Source organism: Anolis carolinensis, chromosome 1 (genome assembly GCF_035594765.1).
Source record: "Anolis carolinensis isolate JA03-04 chromosome 1, rAnoCar3.1.pri, whole genome shotgun sequence".
NCBI lineage: Eukaryota > Metazoa > Chordata > Lepidosauria > Squamata > Dactyloidae > Anolis > Anolis carolinensis.
The window spans coordinates 280,249,934-280,263,644 of NC_085841.1; the positions used below are offsets into that span (position 1 = coordinate 280,249,934).

A 13,711-nucleotide genomic window follows, 5' to 3' on the forward strand; every position below is an offset into this window, starting at 1 on the left:
TGGAGGGCCCAAGTTTTCCCATGCCTGGTTTACACAACGAAGCTAAACTACATTATATGAACCTGCAATGAAGATTCAAAAGGCATTATATGACACTGTAGGTGGGATCTTAGGCTGGATCTACACTGCCATATAATGCAGTATGAATTGCGTTATACCAGTGTAGAGCCATATAATGCAGATTAGGCCAGTTCAAACTGCATTATATGGCAGTGTTGATCCAGCCTAATCTTAAACCGTGGTGACAAAACCGATCATGGGTATTTTGAAACATCTCTACTGTGTATATAGGCATGTAGGTACATGTAGGTATCTGCACAATTACATTGCTTTCTTTTTTGCCAGAAAACGCTGCTTGGGGAGAGGGTGTAGCTGAGAGCAAAGTGGGGGTATTGCCTTCCCCAAAATAAGAATTCTTCCCTCTCATGAAATTGTCTCCAGCCCCTAAATTTCTAGCATGGCGGGAATGTAAAGCTTCTGTGGAACCATTTAGAAATGGACTTTAGGCAGGCAAAGTGGCCAAGAGCATGCCAAGGAAGGAGAAGATATGGGCAGTTTTCATAGCCTTCTTCTCTGCCATGTTAGAGCCACAGCCCTGAAAGAGGCCAATGCCTTTCTCCCTCCCTATGCGGAAACTCTGCCTTTCCCTCTCTGACCCCTCTACATTTGCATTGTGTCTGCTTTGAACTGGATTATATGGCAATGTAGACTCATATAATCCATTTCCAAGTAGATAATGCGGTTTATCTGCTTTGATAATGTGGGTTATATGGCAGTGTAGAAGGGGCCTTCAAGAGTTAAAAAAATTCTGAGGCTGGGGTATTAAGTAAATGTATTTAGGATCAGAAGTCCTGGCTAGAAGGTGTGTGCATTCAAGTCCTTCCTGACTGATTGTGACCTAGGTGAAATTTTCTTAAAGCGGGTTGGTCTTTCCCTGCCTTTGAGGTTGAGAGAGAGTGACTTGCCCAAGGCCACCCAAGGAGTTTCTATAGCCAAGTAGGGATTCGATTCCAGAGTCCCAGGCCGCTTCTACACTGCCATATAATCCAGATTATCAAATCAGATAATCCACATTATCTGCTTTGAACTGGATTATATGTGTCTACGATGCCATATAATCCAGTTCAGAGCAGATAATCTGGATTTTATATGGCAGCGTAGAAAGGGCCACAGTCCAAGCTCAAACCACTATGCCACTACGCCATGGGTAGGCTAAAACCCAACTATTCTGCTGTGAAATAATGCAGTGTGGATTTTGGCGAGGACAACTTGGATTGAAAGCGCTCCCCTCCAAAATCTACACCACAATGAAAGCGTGACATGGGGTCGAAGGGAGCCCAGTTCAGATCCCCACAAACTCCTGAAACCGGGCATCAGCACCCGCTTTAGCCTGAGATGGCAAGGCAGTGAGCTCTCGTGGAGCAGGGCATTTTCTTCCAGGGCCATTGGCATTAATGCGGCACTAAAGTCCTGCACTTTAGGACAGCAGCTTTGAATTGCTATTTCAACCGTCTGGACGGGTGGCAACAACCCGACGAAAGTCTAAGCGGGTAGTTTTCAGGCAGGGTGGTGGTCGTATTAATTCTACTAAAGGCAACAAGGGGCAACTCTCTAATTTCCTAAATATGAAAATGCCCACATAAATTCAGAGAGATTTATTTTTAAGCGATGAAGAGCCCCTCCCCCCACGAATTTTTCCACCGATGGGTTTTATTTTCCAAGGAAAGTTACAAACAGGCGTTCTTACTAGAATGATCTTAGACTCACTCAGGTATATTTATTTGTACGCGAACCTGTCTCCCTCTATCTTTTGATATATATTTTTAAAGTCAAGCAAAATCTTTAAAATGTCTTTTCTGAAGGCTTCTACCTTTTTCTTTTAATTCCAGCAGAAAGTTAACTGATAACAATAACTCTAACTCTAGACATGCATTTGAATAGAGCAAGTTTAAGCCGGGCTCAGTCCCTAATCTGAGGGCGAATCTATAGGAATCCAAAGAGGCTGGTTCTACACTGCCATATAATGAAGTTTGAAGGGCATTATATGGTCAGTGTAGAACCATATAATGCAGTTTGGTCTGCATTGAACTGTAGTATATGATTCTGCACACTGACCACATAATGCAGTTCAGTGTATAGAACCATATAATGCAGTTCGATGCAGTTCAAACTGCATTATATGGCAGTGTAGAACTAACTTAAAAGGCCGACAGTTCAGAAGAGTCTCTAAATATGGGGCCAGAATTCGGAATATCCTTAACTTTGGTTGATGTGGGGCAAGTCTAAGGTGGCACTTGCTCCTCTTGGCTGCCAGGAGGGTCCCATCCGACCTAAGTGGTCAGTGTAGATGTCTCTTAAATCCTACCATGATCCTTTCTTCTGTTTCGAAGCAGCTGATGGATCGGGTGGCAGGGTAGGAGTGTTGGTGGAAATTCTTCTTGGCTAGAAATTTCCCCACTTTGTTCCTTCTCCAACCTGTCCCTGCCAGAATAGGCAACCATCCTCGCCTGCTTCATATATGACACTTAGGCCACTTCCACACAGCTGAATAAAATCCCACATTATTTGCTTTGATCTGAATTATATGGCCGCGTGGATTCAGATATCCCAGTTCAAAGCAGATATTGTGGGATTTTCTGCCTTGATATTCTGGGTTATGTGGCTGTGTGGAAGGGCCCTTAGGCTGGCTCTGCACTGTCCTGTATCCCAGGATCTAATCCCAGATTATCTGCTTTGAACTGGATTATGTGTGTCTACACTGTCAGATAATCTGGGATAAACAGATAACCTGGGGCCAGATCTTGTGATATAGGGCAGTGTACATCCAGCCTTAATTAAAATATGTGGATGTAGATATTAAAATAAATAGGTCAAAATATCCTCTAAAATCATTTGCAATCTGCGTCCTTAATTATATAGGATTATTGCATAACCTGGACCTTCTGTTCTTAATGTTTCGAATTTCTGATCTTAATGTTTTTCTTTTTAAACCCTCTGATTTTAATATTTTAAACTCCTGGTCTGTGACTGTATAATGAAATCCATTCGCTCTATCCCTCCGCAGTCTGTGGGTGATCTATTGATCCTCTATTTCTAGCCTGGTCCTGCTGTGTGCAAAGAAGGAGGTGCTTGGTGTCGGGTGTTAGTGAAAGATCAAGAAAGGTGCCTAGGGCGTAGAGAGAGCTTCCCACTCCGTGGCCAGGGCTGGGGCGTGTGGCTGGGCGAAGCAAACCTGTAGCCAGCCTCCTCCTCCCAGGGACGGCTTTCCCAATCTTCCTTCCCGCGTTGTGCCTGCTTTCCAAAGTTTGGGGAGCCGGGGCAGCAGCTCAGGCTCAGGCCCACATTCCTCGGGTCTGGGCCGAAACGCTGATGAGCCGAGAAGCTTCCGAGATAATATTACTTTGTAATTACTTTCTAGCCGAAGTTGTTTAACTGGCTCCAAGTAATTAATGAAAGTGGGTGTCTAAACGCCTGATTTACGAGTCGGTGTCACCTTCGGGTCAAGAGAGACGATTCTTTTCCATCAGGATCTGCTCCGTTCCTTTTCTTTTTTTGTTTGTTATTGTTCGAGGGAGCAATTTTCACTTAAAGGAGGAGGTTATTTTTCATTTAACGGCGTGCCATTTTTATTGCAGACGCTTCGGAAAACTGATCTTATAAAACCAGTGAGGAGTTCGGGAGCGAGAGATTAAAGGACAGCTTTTACGTGTGAAACTGCAGGCGGGTTGGCTCAACACTGGGGAGGGGGTTGTTCTCAACTCAGGGGGCGATTCAGGAAAACAGCCCCGCGTTCCTGGCTTGTACCTACCCTGCCTAGACTCATAGAGAGTCAGCCCTCCACCTTCACTGGGGTTAGGGGCGCAAGACCCCCACAAAAGTGGGGAAAACACACAAATAAATAAACGCTAGGAATCTCTATGTCCTGCAGTGCAACTCTAGAAATGGAAGACCTTGAAATTCCTAGAGATAACATATTAAGCCAATCCGAAAAAAATAAATCCATCAGTACTCAGATGTGGAGCCAGTCCCAGTTTAGTTGTGGGGTGAGGTTTAAAACTTGCAGCCTATATAACTCTCCTCCAAAGTCCCAAAATCCTCTCCAGGCTATCCCACTATCATGAAGAGACATATAATGATATCTAATGTAAGCAGGTCAATGGATACTCCACCACAGACATCAGAAGAGCTGCAAGGCTAAAAACATGCCATGAGAGTAAAGACAAAGATCCACCCGGAGGAAAAGGGTTCTAACCATACACCAACTGACCACATAGGGAAGCTGATGAAGAAACACAACCTAGAAACTATCTACAGACCCACGAAGACGTTCAGCAAAGGACAAGAGGGATCCTCTCACCTCTGCAGAAGTCTACCATATACCATGCAGCTGTGGACAAGCCTACCACCAAACGCAGCAATGCCGAAACAGGAATCAAGGAACATGAAATGCACTGCAGACTAACTCAACTAGAGAAGTTAGCCATGGCAGAGCACTTGATGATCCAACTTGATGGAAACAGCATATTATTTGAGAACACAGAAATGCTGGACCACTGTAACTACCACCATGTCAGACTACACAGAGAAGCCATTGAAATCCACAAGCATGCGGACAATTTCAACAGAAAGGAGAAAATCATGAGAATGAACAAAATCTGACTACCAGTATTTTTTTTAAAATCTAAACTCAGGACAGTAAATAAAGAACCAACACTCTGAAAACAGAAGAGCCATGAAACAATCAGGGCCAGCTAACACCTCCCAACAAAGAATTCCCCCAGGTAGGAATCAGCCAGGCTTTGAAGCTGCAAGGCTTTTCATTGCTAATCAAGGTGATTAATTGCAACATTCACACTTGCCTCCAACAGACAAGAGTTCTTTCTCCCACCCTGGACCTTCCCCAGATATACAAACCTCTCTTGCTTTAGTTTCCAACAGACCTCACAACCTCTGAGGATGCCTGCCATAGATGTGGGCGAAACGTCAGGAGAGACTGCTTCTGGAACATGGCCATACAGCCCGGAAAACTCACAGCAACCCTATCATTCTATTATTTGGCTATATAATGAGAAGACACATTAGAAAAGGCAATAATGCATGGTAAGGTGGAACACATTGCAGGTGAGTGAACTCAAGCAAATAAGGATGCAAGACCTGATGACAGGTTGACAAGGAGGTCTCTCATTCATAGGGGCGCCATAAGGGGACAACAACTAACTTTCCCCCTGATCTCCGATATGTAGCCTCGCCCTATAATAGGCTCATGGTGTTACGTCTCCTCCTTTGCCTGAACATCTGCTATTCTTTCCCTGCTTCATATTCCCAAAGAGACAGAGAAGTAGATTTAGTTTTACTGTCAGGACGCTCTACCAAAATAAAGAGGCCGAAACTGGATTCATTTTGAGAGAAGTAGACGGAGTTGGTGTCTTGCAGGATAAGTCATTCGCCTTATAGGCCTCCAGTTGCAAGGGGTTTCTCTTAACCACAAGGTCGTGTCCTTTTACGGGGGGGGGGGGGGGAACTAAAGTGTGGTTTTGTGGTGAGAAAGAGGAACAGAGCCTGTGAACATTCCCTTCGACTCCTTTTCTTACTGGGTTGCTGTGAGTTTTCCTTGCTCACATCTATGGCATCCATCCTCAGAAGTTGTGAGGTGTTGGAAACTAGGCAAGTGGGGTTTATATATCTGTGGAGAGTGGGAGAAAGAACTCTTGTCTGCCTGAGGCAAGTGAGAATATTTCCAGTTGGCCAGCTTGATTAGCACTGAATAGCCTGGCAATTTCAAAGCCTGGCTGTTTCCTGCCTGGGGGAATATTTTTGGGAGGTATTAGCTGGCCCTGATAGATTCATGTCTGGAATTCCCCTGTTTTCCGAGTGGCTTGACCTTGAAGGAACTGGGGGCGGTGACGCCGACAGGGAGCTCTGGCGTGGACTGGTCCATGAGGTCAGGAAGAGTCTGAGAGGACTAAACGACTGAGCAGCAGCAGTTTTTATCTACTGTCCTGATTTTAGAGGTTGTTTTTTTTAAATACTGATAGCCAGATTTTGTTCATTTTTATGGTTTCTTCCTTTCTGTTGAAATGCTTATGCTTTTCCACATGCTTGTGCTTTTCTTACCGTTTTAGAATGAATGCAGCATGACACCACTTTAATTGCTATGGCTCGATGTCAAAGAGGGAGTTGTAGTTTTATAAGGTCTTCAGCTTTCTGGCCAAAGAGTACTGGTGCCTCACCAAACTGCAAATCCCAGGATTACCTAGAACTGAGCCATGGCTGTGAAAGTGGTATCAAACTGCATTCATTCTCCAGAGCAGACGCACCCTACAACTCCCATGCCTGCTGGGGAAAATTCTGGGAGTGATACTGAAAACATTTGGCCATGTTTTCAAAGGTGGGGAAAAGGGCTGCCTTCCGGCAGACTGACTTGGAAAGCCACGAAAGGGGCGCCAGAAGCACGAAAGTGCGCAAAGCCAGGCTCCCGCCGCAAGGCGCTATTTCGGTCCTTCCTCTCGCTCTCTTTGGGACTATTTGGGTTCATTGCTCTGGGCAGCAGAAAGAAAAAGGGCGCGGGGGGGGGGGGGGGGTTCAGGTATCCCACGCCTGCTCGCAGTCCTGCCTTGAAGAGGAGGCTTTTTTGTTGTCGCAGGAAGCCCAGAGAGGCAGGGCGAGTTCAAGGGCAGTCGCTTCAACTCCCGATTCCTGACCATCTTTGCTCTCTTGGCAGGTTACGGCACAGTGGCCTTTGATGGGACTCCAAGCTATGGACACACTCCCTCGCACCACGCTGCGCAGTTCACGAACCACTCTTTCAAACATGAGGATCCCCTTTCCATCGGCCAGCAGACCTCTCTAGGTAAGGGCATCAGGGCACAGGAGAAGTCCCTTGGCACCAGCTGGGGAGGGAGCGGCTTTCCTCCCCAGGAAAAGAGGCCTAGCTTAGCAATGAACATGCACACACATGTCGCTCAGGTTGCATGGACACCAAGCATGGGCAAACTTTGGCCCTCCAGGTGTTTTGGACTTTAACTACCACCTACCGGCTGTTAGGAATTGTAGTATTTTATTTATTTATTACAACATTTATATCTTGCCCTTCTCACCCGAGAGGGGTCTCAGGACGGCTTACAATAAACACACATAAAAAAATTATACAATACACTATAAATCAAATTAAAAATTATTAACTTACATCAACATTCATAAAAACATTCTAAAATACAAATGGACATGTTCAAGTTCAAAAGACTGGGTCGGTCAATTGAGTTCTGGAGTACATAATAATAATTGGCGCTGCTGATTCTTATTCGAAAGCCTGGAACATGGTAGTTAAAGTCCAAAACACCTGGAGGGCCAAAGTTTGCCCATGCCTGTAGAAGTAATGCAGTGCCTGCATTCTATTGTTATTCCTAGCAGAACCACTGGATCCATTTATGTGCTTGTTCCTTTTTCAACAATTGATTCAATTGTTTCCTCTAACCAACTACTATACCTTGCCAGCCCAAGTGTTACAATTATGGAAGGGAAAACCGATTTGAATACTCAAGGCCTGTTGTCCTATCTGCATGATGTCAGGGGTTGTCATTGAAGAAGAAAGGTCTGTGGAAGATATCTCAGGAAGCTGGAGGGCGAAGAATTGTGCACATAAAAAGTACAGTTTAGGGCTTCAGATTATATGGGGTTTCTAATTTTTTTAAATTACAAAATTATGTTAGAATAGTTTTTTTTAAAGAAAAAGGTAATAATAATATAGGTCCTGTTTCATGCTTAGTGTTCCTTAGTCCACTTCTCCTATCATGCAACCTAACTTAAGGTTTGAGAAGGGATAGGCTTCTAGTTCTTAGGATGGCTCAGGATTGCAGAGTCAGAACTTTTGTTCAAAAATATTTATTTGAAGTTAAAAGAAATACATTCTTGATAGAAAAGGTCTTGGAACTAACTACTAACTAGCTTACTAAATATCATCTTCTAAAGAAGGTAAAAGGTAACAATATCCATGCAGCTACAATTTGCTTATGGTAAAGGTTTTCCCCTGACATTAAGTCCAGTCCTGTCCGAAGAGCCGGCATCTCCAGGTCGTGGCATCTCCAGGTCGTGGCTGGCATGACTCCATGGAGCGCCGTTACCTTCCCGTCAGAGCCGTACCTATTGATCTACTCACATTTGCATGTTTTCGAACTGCTAGGTTCCTTAGAGAGAGGCAAAATGTGCGTCCTCACAGGGAGAAAGGAAAAGCAGAAGACCTCAAAATGCTGGAGACTGCCTGGCATGGCCAACCCAGGGCAGTTTAAACTTAAAAGAGGAAGTTCCCTCACAGAAATTCCATTACTAGGTTGTCAAAGGGAGAGGAGACAGTGGCTAGCAGGAATGACAAAGACAAAGTCCTTTAGGGAAACATGCATAGGAAGGTGGGGGAAAAGGAATCCGTCATCTTAGCCCTGTCTCTAGTCTAGCTATTCATTGAGGACTAGAAACTTGATTACACAAAAACTTGTGCAGTCCAGGGATGAAACCCAACAGACTTCAAAAGCAAGGTTCTATATATGTTACAGTTAATGGGATTTCTTCCCGGTAAAGTGTTTGTGATACACTATGTAGGCGCACACTGACCTTTAACCAGTTTTCATTAAGACACTGCTCTTTCTTTAGAGTTGGAAAGCAACCTTGAGGGGGGTTAGTGAGTGATTTTTTTTCTGGTTTGTCTGCAGGTGACCAGCAGTATTCAGTGCCTCCTCCTGTCTACGGCTGCCACACCCCCACAGACAGTTGCACAGGGAGCCAGGCTCTGCTCCTCAGGAACCCCTACAACAGGTAAGAAGCCTTTCCTCAGTCATCTTTCCTCCAACCGTCTGGCCTACATTCCACCTTTCTAGCCTTGGCACAACAGCAAAAAGGCCTCATCTACACTGCCACATAAAATCCAGATTATCTGCTTTGAACTGGGTTATGGGGCAGTGTAGACTCATATAATCCAGTTCAAAGCAGATAATGCGGATTGTCTACTTTGATAATCTGGATTATATGGCAGTGTAGAAGGGACCTAAAACAGTGATATGAATGTGCTCTAATCACACCTAATCACACCCCATAACTTCCTTAATTACAGGAAAATATCTCGGTGTCATAGGAAACGCTTGCTTTCAAGTTACAATGGCTTTGTTCATTTGGTGGGAGAGAAATGGATTGGGGGAAATTATTTTGTAATTTTTCAAAGTTATAATATTTGTGGTGTTAAAGAAACCTGTTGGCAGGTTTATAACCTGGTAAAAGTGTAATTTGGAAAATTCTGTTTATTGGAAGAGTAATAGATACTCTGCTTGTGGGCTTCCTACAGGGAGCAGCATACCTTGCTAGAGGACCTCTTTTTAAGTTTGTCTCTTTGGTATTCAGATGACAGTACAGATATATGTATATAGCCCTGCAGATATGAGAGGTTTTGTTTGGCCTGTGTTAGATAAATGTTTTAGGTAATGATTCCTATAATCCATTGTACCACTTGGCCATGGTGACTGGGGCTGACTGGTATTGTAGTCCAAAACATTTGGAGGACAGGGTCAGCAGGCTGCTAGTCCCTTGCTTCTGATCTCTCCCTTACTCTGCAATGGGACCTCTCTTTGTTGAAAAAAATCTTTTTCAGAGGAGCAACTGTGCTGGACTAAATCCAGCAAAAACAATCAAGAGGAGACACTTCAAACTTGCAAGTCACAAACAGCCAGTAGATTGGCCTTAAAGATTCGCTACTGATACAAATGGGCTGCATGGAATAGGAATTTATTCTCCAGCCGGCCTCTTTGGTGCTTAAGCACATCCGCTGGAGTCGGGAATAATTAGGGCCCCTTCTACACTACCATATCATGCAGATATCAGATAAGATAATCTACATTATCTTCTTTGAACTGGATTATATGAGTCTACACTGCCATATAATCCGGTTTAAAGCAGATAATCTGGATTTTATATGGCAGTGTAGATAGGGGTAGGTCTGGAGAGCACAGTTTTGCCGACTTTGCCTATGGCGAAGCCTTGGCTGTCTTGTCCTCTTGTCCAAGAGTCCATCTGAACTGCACAAATTATTATTGTTGTTGTTGTTTATGTATACCCCACTTTTTCTCTTCACGAGGAGACTCAAAATTTGCCTCTCCCTTTCTTGACTTTATTGGATATGAAGCTCAGACTAGTCTCCCATTAAATTGATGGGGAGCTTGAGGCTAAAATATTTTAGACCCCTTCCACAGTGCCCTATATCCCATCTGGCAGTGGAAACTCATATAATTCATTTTAGATAATCTGGGATAAGACAATAATCTAGGATCAGATCCCGGGGATATAGGGGCAGTGTGGAAGAAGCCTTAGACACAATCATCCCAGAGATCTCTGACCTGGCAGGGAGATGGAAAACTAGGGAGACTTTTGAATTAGGAATCCTAAGGAAACAATGACAATATGGCATGTTCTCGTTCAGTGCCTCATGCTCCCCCCTCCCAATCCTGCTCGGTGGCAAACGTCCATCTCCCTGACAGGGAGCAGAAGGGAGTTGACGGGTGGGTTCCTTTCCTTCGACACAGAATGACAGGGGGAAAACATGGCCCTTGAAAAGGGCCTGCGCGTCTCTGGGAGCGAGACAACATTCAGGCTCTTAAATGTATCCCTGTAAACGGCTTCTTCCTGGAAACAATAAGAGCAACTGTGAGAACAGACCACACTACTGTTTTAAGTCTGTATTTCAAACAACCGGCAGTGTTTTTGTTTTGTCCAAATGCAGTTGTAGATGGCAGAACCGTGGTTGTGGCAAAATCCTGGCTTGCTTAGATCAGAACCAATGGGGACCCCCCTCCCTGCCCCTGATTCCTGTCGGATGCGGGGTGGGATTCCCCATAAATCACTTTCGGCAGGAGATGTTGGTCCTGCGGATGAACTTTCCCTCTTTTTTCCCTACTGACCAGGGAAGCCAGGCTGGGAATGTGACTTGCCCCAAAGTGCCTCCACCACCTTGTTCCTAAATAAACAAACAAACACACTTCAGAGCTTTGTGGGCTGCCGACCTGTTTGTTGACCTGCTTGGGGGGGGGGGGGGGGGGGGAGAGAGAGAGAGAGAGAGAGAGAGAGAGAGAGAGAGAGAGAGAGAGAGTGGGAGGCTGTCCCAGTTTATTTCTGAGTTTGTTTAAGAGCCAGAACCAAATCCGTCTCCCCTCCGCCTCCCCCCCCCCCCCCCCACCTATGATTCAACTTTTGGTGAACTTGGAACCAAGCCACCTCTCCGGAGCTGCAAAGAAAATGCATGTACACACAACACACACTCACACACTGCGCTTCCTTTCTTTCACAGCCTTGCTCCTACCACAGCCCATTTGGCCCAGTTGTTTTGTGCTTTCAAGTCCTCCGATTTATGGCCACCCTTTCATATCACTTTCTCAGCAACATTTCTCCAGCTCGCCTTCCCCTAAGGCTGAATCTACACTGCCCTGTATCCCAGGATCGAATCCCAGATTATCTTCTTATCCCAGATTATCTGCAATCCAGTTCAAAGCAGATAATCTGGGATCAGATCCTGGGATAGAGGGCAGTGTAGATCTAGTTTGTGTGGCTTCTCAGGTCCCTTCCACACAGCTGTACAAAACCCACATTGGACTGGATTATATGGCCCCTTCCACACAGCTGGAAAAAATCCCACATTTTCTGCTTTGAACTGGAATATATGGCAGTGTGGACTCAGATATACCAGTTCAAAGTAGATATTGTGAATTATCTGCCTTGATATTCTGGGTTATATGGCTGTGTGGAAGGGCCCTCAGGGACTCCCTAATACAACTCCAGGCTCCTGACGATGAAGACAACCAAAATCCTTGATCTTAACCCGCTTTAAAAAAAAGTACAGCTATATTTGAAGGTAACAGGAATGTGTGCATTTTAGGCTCTTTCTACACTGCCATATAATCCAGATTATCCAATCAGATAATCCACATTATCTGCTTTGAACTGGATTTTCTGAGTCTACACTGCTGTATAATCCAGTTCAAATCAGATAATCTGGATTTTATATGGCAGTGTAGAAGGGGCCATAAAGGGACAGAAAAAGACACATGTTCTTGATGGAGATCACTTACTTTTTCTTAGAAGAAACTTGTGAGAACAACAGGACATCCCCTTGTCTAAAGGGAACTGGAAGGAGTTGGTTTGCGTATGTGTGTGTGTGTGTATGTGTGTCTATGACTTACCCGAACCCCGCAGGCTTTGCTTCATTAACTTTGATTAATTAAGCGAAGTGAGAAACAGCCTTTAGGCTCCACTCCTAGTTCACACCTCAATAGTGCCCAAAGCAATGGCGCATTCAAGAGAGGCTGTGATAGCCTTTTGTCTCTCTCTGTCCTCTCTTAATGTCGCTGGATGCTCCTTCCTTAGCTCTCCTTGCCCTGTTTGGCCTCGTTCGTATATTTTGACTGAAGATTTCCTGACTGCGGGCACTTCCCTTGCCGGTCTTCTCTGTGCAAACTACTTTTTTTTAGTAGCTGCTCTTAGGGCGTTTTCAGTGCCTTTTCTATACCTGATCCTATTCAACTTAATTCGCGCTTGTCGCCCCACTCTGCCGGTTTTAAAAATGTTTTGAGAGCTGGTTTAAATTCATTCTAATTCAATGGCCGAAGAAACCCAACAGATTAGAAACACTGCGAAGCCTTGCTGGAGAGTTTCAATGCTGTGCTGGCCGGCCTTCCCTCTCCTTTGCTTTGTGTGTCTTGAGACTGCGAGAGAAAACAGAACCAGGAGTGTAGGAAACGCAGTAACCATTCTCTTCCCCATTCACACCTAAACCCCTTTCAGGCGCCTTCCACACTGCCCTTATATCCCAAGATCTGATCCCAGATTATCTTCTTATCCCAGATTATCTGGCTGTGTAGACTCCTCATATAATTGATTTTAAAGCAGATAATCTGGGATCAGATCCTGGATATCAAGGCAGATAATCCACAATATCTGCTTTGAACTTGATTATCTGAGTGCACACTGCCATATAATCCAGTTCAATGTGGATTGTATACAACTGTGTGGAAGAGGCCTTATCCCCATTTGCAGTGAAGATCCATCTTCCCACTGCTTCAGCCTGTCACTTCTGACATTATTTAACCCCTCATATATCTTTCCATTTTAGCTGCCTATTTATAGTTTCTTAACCAAGGAATACTCAGGCCCCTTCTACACTGCCATATAAAATCCAGATTATCTGCTTTGAACTAGATTGTCTGGCAGCGTAGACCAGGGCCACACCCCTCCCCCGCTACAAACCTGTCAATATCTGCTTGAGATAGTGCCTGGAGGGACTCTTAATGTTTTGTGTCTCATAGACTTAGCATGGGGATTTGGTTAACCAGTTAAAATTCACGAGTAAACCAGTTTTTTTTTATAACCTGAAAAATTTCGGGGGGGGGGGGGTTTGAACCCCTAAAACCGCCCCCTCGCTACAGGCCTGGTGTAGACTCAGATAATCCAGTTCAAAGCAGATAATGTGGAGAATCTGCTTTGATAATCTGGATTATATGGCAGTGTAGAGGGGACTTTAGTGCATCCAACCATAATGCTGTTTTGCAACATACACTGCCATATAATCCATTTCAAAAGAGATAATCCAGATTTTATATGGGAGTGTAATAGCGGCCTCATATAATCCAGTTCAAAGCAGGTAATGTGGATTATTTTCTTTGATAATATGGATTATATGTCAGTG

General features: G+C 44.5%; 1 protein-coding gene across 3 annotated transcripts in view; it reads left to right on the forward strand.

Annotated features, from left to right (window-relative positions):
- The window catches only part of wt1 (WT1 transcription factor), a 73,411-nt gene that overhangs the window by 12,254 nt on the left and 47,446 nt on the right, over positions 1 to 13,711 (forward strand). For all 3 annotated transcript variants that reach the window (XM_062967764.1, XM_062967765.1, XM_062967763.1), the window contains exons 2-3: positions 6,722 to 6,850; positions 8,703 to 8,805. In XM_062967764.1, the coding sequence (XP_062823834.1) occupies positions 6,722 to 6,850; positions 8,703 to 8,805 (232 nt within the window). The remainder of the gene's footprint in view (positions 1 to 6,721; positions 6,851 to 8,702; positions 8,806 to 13,711) is intronic.